The following is an 11,925-nucleotide window of genomic DNA, read 5'->3' on the forward strand; positions in this document are numbered from 1 at the left end:
GGGGGGGGGGGGGGGGTGCTCTTGGCCAATTTGTTCACACGTATCGGCCTTTATCTTTTAACTTGCAGGTCAAGCTTTATTAAGTTAAAAAAATTTCACGTGTGAAGAGTATGGTTTGTGGTGGCTATAACTTAAAAGTCAATATTTTCTTTGTTTCTATAAAATAAGATTAATAGTTTCATATTACTGGTGACAAACATGTATAACTTCTCATCGGCGCGTGAGGATCTCCATTTTTGGTTTGGCGTGTTCCATAGAATAAGATTTAAGAGTTTCATATTGCTGGTCACATACATGTACAACTCCTCATCGGCAGGTGAGGATCTCCGGTTTTGGTTTGGCGTGTGGAGATGTATGGTGCTCTGGGGTCGTCAGCTCCGTTCATCCTCTCCGTTCCTTGCCTCCTCCGTTCTATGGCTCTGGCGTATAGTGAACTCAAACCGAACTTGTGCGGGTATTGGTTTGTGTCCTTCACGGGTTTGTTTTATTTTGTTTGCGGCTCCGATCTATCACCAGTTTCTTCTATCGTAGTGTTAAATGGATCACTCTCTAGTTCTTAAAAATGAAGTTTGTGTGTGGTCGGATCCTCGCTAGTCTTCGAAGCTCCTTACCTCTTTTCCGTGGTGGCTTGCTTTGTTGTTAATTTTTGCAGAAGTCAGTGTATGAGGCACCAATTTTTCTTTACTCCTGTCATGTGGTGTCTTTCTCTGTGGGCATAAGAAGTTTGAATCGTTCACTGCGTTTCTTAAGTATTTCAACCGTGTCCAAGTGTCGGTCTCCTTGTCCTTTCTTGCTTCCATTTTTTGTCTTGCAAGCTCATGGCCACTCTTCTCTTCAGTTACATCCCGGTTTTTGCCAATAGAGGCAGTGACTGCATAATCTATCATAACGTGTGGCCTTTCGCCAGCAAAATATTTCCTTGAAAGTGAGTGAAGTTCCTATTAGTCTGTAATTTGCTTCAGTCTATTGAATTAGAGTGAGAGTAAGGGAGAGAAAGAAGAGCAAGGCTTGTGTTTGTGATGGATGTTTGAGACTTTAGATGTAAATATTTATCATACTTGGCACAGTTTTTTTTTTTTCTTAATCCAGACTCGGTTTTCTCTCAATTTGTATGTGGCTAAAAGCAATTGGGTTTATGTTTTTTTACTTCTAAAGTCTCAATTATGTCTCCGATTTTCTCACTAATCTATTGAATTGAGATGAATCTGATACAAACAAATACTTGTGACATGAACAAAACCTAGTAACAAAATACCTAGGTTGCATTTCAAAAATCGACGTCTGAAAATTCTTTATGGGAAAAAAGCTAATGAGAAGACTAGTTTAACACCCAAACACCTCAAATCAATGTAAATTGTTCCCCTTCCTTGAGTGTTTTTCTTGTCTGAGAATAACAAAACTTGGCTTCAGTCATGACTACAAATTTTAAGAACTAATTGATTTTCAGACTCCAGCCTAACAAAAGGATAAATTTCAATATACCACATGTTCTTTTGATTAGAAAGAAAATTAAAGAAAATATGCAATATCATTCGGTCAACAAAGCAACCTCTTTTCCCTTTTTTTTTGAACAACCTCAACCTCTTTTCCCTAAGCCACGACGTATGTATCCTTCTCTTCCCGACTTCCTCAAACCTCTCTCATGTTCCATATACTCTGCCAACTGGTAACAAATTTTTTTCAAGAGTTTGCATATGTTTCCAATCATATGTTGTTATCTTATCTACATATATTTCAAAAAATAACAAACTTTTCAAGTTGTGATTTGTTTTTTCATGTATTTGCAAATAGAAACGTAATATCTTGTTGTTTTTTAAAACAAACAAAGGCTATATACATCTTGAATTTCATCATGATGATTCCTAGATTTGTCAAATCGATAAAAGTAATTGAATGAATCTCACAAATCATTCATCCAGAAATAAGGACAGTACTGTGGATTGAGTAGCTCCTTGGCCCTCTTCCGTTGATGTTCTTGTTAGACAGGGAACCTAAACCGCAAAACAAAAATCTTAGAACCATGTATTCGTTTGTCAAGTCTGAAGCAAAGAAAACATTGCTGCTAACTAATCAGTACCTTGTCGCTGGAAGAAATTATTCAGTGGAATTGAATATTGAGAAGTTAACTTGTCGGATTACAGAGCTGTTTCCATACCTGTGGCTAACTCAAAACGAATTAGCATGCACAGTTTTAAGTACTTCCCAAAATCTATAATCCTAAAGATTACCTTCGTCAGAGACCATCAATGTGTGGAATTGGAAAGCTTACGGGTGAGAGGATCGAAGAGATGAATCTCACGGGATAGGAAATACCTTTATATATAGTCGAAGATTCAGAGAAAGGAAATAAAGGAAGATGCATTCAATGATAGATTGTGAGAGGAGTTGGAGCAATTGTTAAAAGTGCGTTAAAGACGACCTTTGGATTCAGCCTAGTCCCGTTACGTCTCTAGAAGAATAAGAAGGTATTCAACGGCGAGAAGACGTAATTGAAACGGCGGACTGTCCTAGACGAATAATATCTAGCTATACACGGCCCCTTTTGAATTGAATAAAGGCCCATACCAAATATCGAGTCCATGAACATAATAATACATCAAAAACAAAATTCCGTACTTCGTCCCTCATGACACACACGTGGCGATAAAAAGCCCCCTTCTCCCTGCTGAGCTGGACATGCTAAGGAGAGAGCAAAGCCTCCTTTATTTATATAGATTATTGACAAAAAAGCAATCAAAATCGCAATAACTAAAAAAATGCCAACAAGCATATGAAATTGAAATAGTTTGAAATAAATGATTTTAAGTATGAAGGGGGTGCGAAAATATCTCTAATAACTATATTATTTTCTTCTAAAAAAACAATGACAACAAAAACAACTACAATAAAAAAGCATTTTTTTCTCTCTAACCAAGTGACAACAAAAACGACCAACAAAACAAATCCAGCTCGAACTCCGGCGTCCGACCTTCGTTTTTGCTAACGTCAGAGGCAAATTCTGTCAATTTTCCTCTTTGCTATTTTGCTCGGTCTCTCCCTCTCTCCTGATATACTTTTGAAACTGGGCTAGGGTTTGCTACATGGTTGAGATTCACTCACAAGGAGATCTTTTCCGGTCGTGATGCTCTCTCTAGTATCACAGTGAGGTTTAAAAGCAGTTACCGGCGTTAAGAGTAAGCTTTTAGGGTTTAACGCTGTCTTCTATTTTCCGGTTTAGGCTTCCGCTTTCTCAAATTCGTTGCACGAGGCGATGGAGATGAGGAACGGTTCACGGATATGGATGTGATGTGTCACGAATGTCCTTGATTTGGTGTTGTCATTTTAATTTAGGGGGTTGGAACTCTGTCCATCTTTGGTGTCTTGGGTTTGCGGCTCCCTCCATCTCAAAAAAAAAGTGAGCTTCAGTTAGTCTCATTACTACGAAGGCACGAAAATGTAGATTACATTTTGTCTCGGTTAAGTAAGATGTGGGTAGTGACATTTTTGGACCTTAAAGTGAATCGAACAATGTCAATTTAAAAAGGTTTAATAAACTGAAAATTAAGATCAAAAACCATTTAGGAGGGGTCCTCTCTCTCTCTCTCTCTCTCTCTCTCTCTCTCTCTCTCTCTTTCATATCTTTCAGAGAGAGAGGCTCATCACTGGCGGTAGTCCTCCGGTGTCGGCCCCGTGGCCGTGTCGGTCTCTGGCGGTCGATGGTTTACTTAACATCAACGTCGGTTCTGTCTCTGGCGACCGGTGGTTTCCTCAACATCGATGTCACTGTCTCTTGGCTATGGTATGCGGTGGTCACTCAACACCTTCCTACCGGCACTTGGCTCTAGCTATCGTCATCCTTTTCCTTCTGAGATAAGCGGCTAGGTGTTCACCGGTTTTTTCCCGGTTTGAGCTTGATCTCCGCCTCTAGCTCTCGTTCTCTCAATCCTCGATTCCAGATCTTTGTTGCTTTTCCATCCCCTCGGTTAGGGTTGTTGGTGTCTCCAAGCTTCTTCTTATCATTTAAGATGCTTTGATTATCATGCATGGAAATCGATAGTTAGATCGACTGATTTGATTGAAGATGTTTAGGCGGAAGCGAAGATCCGTAGATATTGGTTTTGGCTCGTTGGCTGGCTCTCCTCAAAGACCTCTCTCGACTCCGGTTGATTTGTTTTCTATGGTGTCAGAGCTCCGACGACTTAACCTCCGTTGGTTTGGCGAGTTTATGGTCTGAAGATGTCTCGACGGTTCCTCTTTCTCTATAACCTGTCTACAGTGTGTTCTTGTGATAGTCGGAAAGTCACTCCGGCACATCTTTCTAGCTGTTAAGTCGGTGGTCTCTTCGTGTGACGCATGCATCTAGTTGTCAGGATAGTTGACACGTGTTGATCCACTCACGCTAATCAATAATGCATGGTGTGCAAGTGGGCAACCGACTTTCTTTGGGCTTTTTTGTTGTGTGCTTTTGTTGGGTCTTTGTTTTTATTTTGGCTTTTGCTTTTATGTACTCGGTCTTTGATTTTTTGGTACTTCTTCGGTTTGTTAATATTTCAAAGATTGACAGAAAAAAAACATTGAAAATTAAGAAGAAAAAGAAAAAAACCCAAAAAACACTGCGTTTAAGTTTTTTTCGGAGGACGGTAAGATTGATCTTTGTTATCGGCCCAGTCCAATACGATACTCCTTGGCCATGTAAGACAGATCGCTATCACTAGATAAACAAAATATCAGAACAGCCGTTGCACTACGCAGACAAAATCTTAATCCTGGAAGATATTTTCGACCACGAACCCATCCCTACACCTTTGGTGATAAACAAATGTAAGATCTCTCTATCTGAATTAGATTTCATCTTAATCTAAGCGTTGATGTGTTATTGTATATAATTTTTATTTTCTCCGTCTAGTCATAATTGTTTATTCATTCTTCGGTGGCAGACCGTAAGACAGTCGTCTATTGGGACGTGGAGGATTACCCGGTTCCTAACGATATCTATATTGATTCGCTTCGTAGGGATATAGAATCGATTCTTCTGGATTTGGGCTGTGAGGAGGTGTCTATTGTGGCTTACGTTTACAAGAATAGGTTTTCGGATGAACTGTAACGTAAATTTATGGATGCCAAATTTTTTGTCGATTTCTTACCCGAGGGTAAGTTAATTCCTTTTTTTTATTTTACTTAAACGTCTCCTCTGATATTTACTTTATACATTATTTTGCATTCCAGGGGATGATGACTTTGCGAGAATGACTTGGATGTTAGTGGACATTATTTGTTTGCCCGTGGTATTTCCTAAACCAAATGTTATCGTACTCTCAAAACACATGGAAAAAGAGGCTGTTGGTTGTTTCCAAGGCATGTATTTTAACGGTGTTGGGGTTCTCTTATCCAAAACTGAACCTGGCTGGCTTGTTCCTGATGAGAGTTCAGCATTTAAACTTACAAGGCTATTTGAACAACGTCTTGACTGTGAGAAGCCGCAGAGAGAGGATACCCTTGCAAACTCTGTCGGCGACTCTGTCAAGGACTACCCTTGTGCGCGCCTCCAAAGGGAGGCCAATGTATCTTCTTGAAAGTTTTATGTTAACTGTGTTTCGACTGTGTGTCCGTCTTTGTATAGCTGTTACTTTTTTTGGGTTTGATGACATGAGGGTTTGGAACATATATTACTCCTTTGTCTTACTTTTTAACTAAACCCTGTTGCAATGTGGCCTTTAGTTTAGATGATTGAAAGCAAACCCGTTTCTTTTAACATGATTAAGAAACACACACTAGTTTTTTGACCTGCCGGATCAATTTTTGGCTGACAATTTTTTGTATATAAATGTAATAAAGTATGTACATATATAATATTTATCTGTTTTTTTTGTATTATATACTTGTCAATAATCCAACAATGTAAACATAGCTTTAGATGAGCTATGTGTTTATTATCACCAGCCACATCAACAACACCAGAGGTTTATGTCATATCTGGTTTGTGAGGTGTATCTGAAATGGTGTCTCCAACTTTTGCGCTGGGATAAGAGAATTATCTGACACAAAGAAACCATGGGAATAACAAATCGCTTCATCTCGAAAAGAGATTGCTGAGAAAGACCTTAGAAAGGAACAAAAGATTAAACCCCAGATATTTCTATTTCTAACTAATTTTGTGCAATGGTGATTTTATCCAAAAGGTTTCTTTACTCTAATATATTTGAGTTCATTGCAATAGCAGCGTATGTCCTACCAATCCATAAACAACCAAAATGAAACTTTTTCTAAATTCATTTTTTATAGCAGTTTGGTTCCCCTTAAAACAATTGACTTAAATTGCTTAAACATCTTTTAGGCAATTGGGCAATTCAAAAAGTGAGTCGCTAACAAATAAGAGGAAGTAAGATCATAATTTGAAGAAAAATTAAGCAGTTCCTTTGGAATGTGTTTGTCCAAACATAAAGCTCAGGGGAACTGCTAGCCGAAAAACATAAAGCAACAACTGACATGAGTATTTTAGCAAAAAAAAAAAACAAAAAAAAAAGCAACTGACATGGGTAAATGTTTCCTCTTCATCACATAACATTGAAACTTGAAAGTCATATTATCTTCTACACCATATGAATATATGTATATTTTTTTTTTTATGAAATGTTAAATTTTTTGATCATCACGAAGAAATAATAGTTATGTACAAATAAATTCTAAAAGAGAGAATTCTTTGCTATTCTAAAATGTAATATATTTGTGGTTTATAAAATGTAACTTTTTTTTGACAACTCTTTAATTTTTTTTTTGACAACTGGTTTATAAAATGTAACAAATAGTACTTTTCATGAAAATGAAATTCTGTTTTACTTCATTTTTGTATCATTATTCATGTTTATCTCCATTAAAGATGCAAAATACCTTTCTACATCTACTTTAAATATATAAATAGAAATAATTATTTAAATAAATAAAAATATAGTTTCAAATTATACGTTTTAAATTTGAACTTTTTATAAAAAAAATTCAATTTTTTATCTCAAAATTTATGTTGAATTTTGAAAATTCTTTTTGAAACTATTTTCAAAAAAAAAAAGTATATTTTATTTATTTTTAAAAATCCTAAAACTCTTCCTCCAAAACTCTACACCTCAAATCTAATTTATAAGTTTAGATTAGTTAACTATATGGTCAAGGTAAACATGAAAAGTGATATTAAAAATGGGGTAGTCTAAACAATTTCTTTTTTTAGTCTAAACAATTTCTCTTCATGAAATAATTCATGAAATAACTAAACATATAATGCATGCAGACTGAGACTTCTTGGTGTTTATAGTATTTTAGCATATATACAATAGCAAACAGTGAGAAACAAATTATAGATTCGAGATTTGGAGAATTATTCCAGTGAATTTTGTTAGCCATGAAAAATTGTTATAATTGTATTTCTCTAATAAAAAGTTCAACACGACAAATTTAAGAAATTTTAATTATATTTTCATTTTCAAAAATATTAACAATAAATTTTTAAACATAACATTCTGAAATTTCACTTTAATTTTTAATATTCTATTAAAGAAACAAAATTATATAAGAATTTGTTAAATAAACAAACTACACATACAAATATATATATCTAACAATGTACAACCAAATACCAAAAATAAATACAAAATTGAATGTTTGATTTGTTTATTCAAATTGATATTTATATATATTTGAATTTTTTTTGGATATTTTTACGGTTCAAAATTTTATACATTTTCAGATCTATTTTCGGATCCAAGCAGTTTTCTACAGATTAAATCGGGTCTAAATTATGATTTTTTTTGGCTTAGTTCAGATATCATCAAGTAACAAAAACTCAAGCTGAAACTAAACCCAAACAACCTGATAGAAGTATAAAAACTGGATATAAAGGCATTTTCATCCCTACTCTATTTTTTCTCTAAAATGGAGTAAAAGTGAATAATGAGTAAAGAATGCTCAAACTCAACTTCATATCTCATTACATAATGAAATTTACTCCATAAATGGAGTAATCTATTTTTTGTTTGTTCATCACTCCATTATGGAGTAGGAAATGAAGTAGATTTGGAGTAATTTTACTGTATTTTCACTTTTATTCTATTTTGAAGGGAAAAATAGAGTTTTACTTTGGAGATGCTTTTGCACGTAAACCAGTGTTTCAAAAAAAAAAAAACACCTAAACCAAAAAAATGTAAAAGAAATAAAAATATTCCCACTAAAGAGACCCACAGATCGTGCTTGCTTCACCGGCTCGAACAAGAGAGAAGATCTCTCACAAGTAGGAGGAGAGACGATAACTAGGGTTTAGGAGAGGGGCGAAGACTAAAATTTACAATGGCGGAGGATCTGGTTCTCGATACGGCGATTAGAGATTGGGTTCTGATCCCTCTCTCCGTCGTGATGGTTCTCATCGGTATCCTCCGGTACTTCGTCTCCAAGCTCATGCGTTCTTCTCCATCTCCCGATGCTAAGATTGTCAAAGAAGGGTCCGTTTCACCTAGTTATCTGCACGATGATGATGATGATCTATGTGTTGTTTTCGTGTGCTGATTCGATTTTTGTTTTGTTTTTTTAGGCAAGTTATTATCAGAGCTCGGAATCTAAAAGCCGGTGCAAATTTCATCCCGTTGAGATCGTTCCGCACTCGTAGACTCTACTTTAGCAACGAGGTATGCTTCTTCTGTAAGTTGTGTGATTCTTTAGAGCTTAATGTTGTTGTGGGTACGTACATAGCCTTCTTTGATTCTCACAACTTGTGTGATTCTTTAGAAATCTGTTACCTTTATGTATTAGCTGCACGAAACTTGGTACGAGTAAGGGTTTCAGTTGCCTATTGTTACTCTTTAGTTATCTCTCTGTTTGTCAAAAACTAGCTGAATTCTCTTTTGCGCGCTCACTGAAGAGATGCCAATGGATAAAGTGTTATCATTGGTGTACAAATCTGTTACCTTTATGTATTACCAAGGTAGGTTGTAGTTGATTATTAGCTGCGCGAAATCTGGCACGAGGAAGAGTTTTAGTTGCCTGTTGTCTCTCTTTAGTTACCTCTTTTGTTTGCTTGAGGGAAAATAAGGGTGATCTATCAGATGCACAGTTGCAGTTTAATGTATTTAGTTAGTTCCCGTCTTTTGGACGTGTAATGCTGAGAAAATATATGTGTTGATTGGTGCAGGAGAATGGTTTGCTACATGTTCCCAAGGGCCAAGGCACAAACCCTCAAGCTCAGATGTTTTCTGATCCTAACATGGCCATGGATATGATGAAGAAAAACCTTTCCATGATTATTCCCCAGGTTGGTTGGTTGAGTTTTTAAAGTTTTCATTTTTTCTCTTTGCGTTCTTTGTAATGTTTGAAACTGCTTTTACTTGCCATTCTGCAGACGCTCACTTTTGCATGGGTCAACTTCTTCTTCTCTGGATTTGTTGCAGGTCTTGTTTCCTATTGAAATTTGATACATACCTTGCTGTTTCACTCTTGTTGATGCATCTGAGTCGTCTTTGTTTATATTACAGCCAAAATACCATTCCCACTGACCCAGAGGTTCAGGTCAATGTTACAGAATGGCATCGACTTGAGCACTGTCGATGTTAGCTATGTGAGTAGTCGTTCGTGGTAAGTACCCTAGTTACTTGAACGAATCCAGATTTTTCGATATGCTAATCATATTTTCTTCTGGTTGTTGCCAATTCTCTTGTTTCATGAGCTTTGCTTTCACTTTTTTCAGGTACTTCTTAAACTTGTTTGGATTAAGAGGCTTGTTCAGTCTCATTCTCGGAGATGAAAATGGTTAGTATACTAATCTTGAAATTATAAAATCATGCTGGTAGTAATGGTATACATTTTGCTTCTTGTGCAGCCATTGATGACACACAACGTATGATGCAAATGGGTGGGTTTGGTTTTGATGCATCAAAGGTATCCTCATATTAACCTTTCCTTGTGATCATTCTCTCACTGTTGTTCAAATGTTACTCTATTTTTCGTTTTCGATCTTTGTCCCATACCTAATTCAGTTTGCATTGCAACTTTGATCAGAGCTTGGGTGCAGAGAAAGACGGTCTCGACATAATTCAGCACGATTGGGCTCTACCTCGATTCGAGCAGCGTGCAGAGTCAGTATTGAGAAAACTCGTGAAGTAGAGACAATGACGATATAGTTTTCTGACACAACACGTTGAAACCAGATCAACTCTGTAGAAGCTTCGACATAAAACCAAATCTTGTGTTTTGCTTTTGCTTTTTCTTTTGTTTTTTCAGTTTTTGTTACTGTGTTCTCTGTAAAATCTTCCCAGAACAGAATCCGGTTTATTTTGGTATGGATTGATTTAGCGTCTGCTACAAAATAGGAATGCTTCGGTTGAGTTTGGTAAGATTTGGAGTTGTTTTAGTAGGGCTACTTAATTATGACTTTGTGGGACAAAATTACTTGGAATTATTTATATATATACTATAGGGTGATCATATAAGAATAGAAATACAAAAATATTTTTAATAATTTTTCTTAAAAAATATATTTGTTTGATTTCATTTCTTTCTTTCGCCAACATATTCTAACCATTCATTTATATTCTATCAACTAGGTGTTTCGTTTGCCTACGTGGATATTTTTTTTCTTACAGATACTTATTATTAAATACATTATTAATTTAAAAACCATTAAAATTATTATTTTTATATATTAATCCTAGAGCATTACAATATATTTTTGTAGATATGTGTCTATCATTATAATAATTTTTAGAATCTTTAGAAAAATAAGTTGGTCCATATAAATATATATTATATTATTTATTAAACTAACTATCAAATTGATTAGTAGTGTACAAAATGACATTCTCAGTTTTTTTTTCTTAAATAAAAACTACAGAATTATCTAATATGATTAACATATATATATATATATATATAACAATTAATGATTATGAATAATACATATTTGATAACAATTTTTGTATACTCTTTCTTTTTGTTTAATTTTATATTATTAAAAAAAATAAAACAATCACATTAAATATATAATAAAAAAATTAGATTTTTTCTTATATATTATATTTTAAATCTTTTAAAATGACTATAAATTACTAATAATGGTAAAAGTCTCACATTCAAAATTTTGTGATTAATGGTTTAATTTTTTTTTGTTCAAGTCAGATACAAATGATCATAAATCGTATGAATATGAAGTCTCATTAATAAATATTCAAAATATAAATATAAATATAAATATATATATATATATGTATATATATTAATAGTATTTAATTAAATTATATACTATATAAAAATATAAAAATATGTTAATTTCAAAATTTGCATACAAAATTTTTTGAGATATTAATATTTTAGTTTTGAAATTTGTATTGAAAAATCTCACATTAAAAGTTTTGTGATTAACAATTTAAATTTTTGTTACAACAAATACAAATGTTAATAAAATCATACGAGTAGGAAATGTAAGTCAAATAACACGTTTTTCGTAATGGACGGTGATGGACGGTGAAGTTGGACGGTGAAGGAGGTGATTTTGTCAATAATTATGGCTTTCACATGTCCAAACTTCTTCTATAAAAGGAGAGCTAAGCTGAAGAGGAAAGATATCCCAAAAAATCAAAATCACAGAGAGAAGTGAGGAAGAAGAAGAACGTGAGAGAGAGAGAGAGAAAAAAAAAAAAACTATAATCTCTTACGGGTATTTGGGATCGGGTTGAGAGAAAATTATTTAGAGAGTTTGGGTATTTTCTCCTATTATAACGAGAAAATTATTAATCGATTTCTCCGTTATAATTGAGAGGTTGTAACTCCTATTATTTTTCTCGTAATAAATTCTTCTACCTTGTCCGTGGTTTTTACCCTTTGGGGTTTTCCACGTTAAATCTGGTGTTCCATTTATTACACTATTTCTCAAATTATTAGCTGCGACCCTGCTCTATCCGGTCCAGTTTTACAACA

The 11,925-nt window shown here is 34.6% G+C and overlaps 1 protein-coding gene and 1 long non-coding RNA gene across 2 annotated transcripts; both read left to right on the forward strand.

The window, feature by feature from the left end:
* Positions 1–4,696: 4,696 nt before the first annotated feature.
* Positions 4,697–5,731, forward strand: LOC106316727. The gene is made up of 3 exons (XR_001264940.1): positions 4,697–4,800; positions 4,917–5,129; positions 5,206–5,731. It is a non-coding gene; the product is annotated as an uncharacterized LOC106316727 (long non-coding RNA).
* Positions 5,732–8,206: 2,475 nt separating this feature from the next.
* LOC106315518 (ER membrane protein complex subunit 3) lies at positions 8,207–10,417 on the forward strand. The gene is made up of 8 exons (XM_013753264.1): positions 8,207–8,462; positions 8,552–8,645; positions 9,149–9,268; positions 9,356–9,404; positions 9,489–9,588; positions 9,701–9,762; positions 9,833–9,891; positions 10,012–10,417. The coding sequence occupies exons 1-8, from the start codon at positions 8,311–8,313 to the stop codon at positions 10,114–10,116; spliced, it is 741 nt and encodes a 246-aa protein (XP_013608718.1). The 5' UTR covers positions 8,207–8,310; the 3' UTR covers positions 10,117–10,417.
* Positions 10,418–11,925: the final 1,508 nt, after the last annotated feature.

This window comes from Brassica oleracea, chromosome C9 (assembly GCF_000695525.1).
Source record: "Brassica oleracea var. oleracea cultivar TO1000 chromosome C9, BOL, whole genome shotgun sequence".
NCBI classification, from domain to species: Eukaryota; Viridiplantae; Streptophyta; class Magnoliopsida; order Brassicales; family Brassicaceae; genus Brassica; species Brassica oleracea.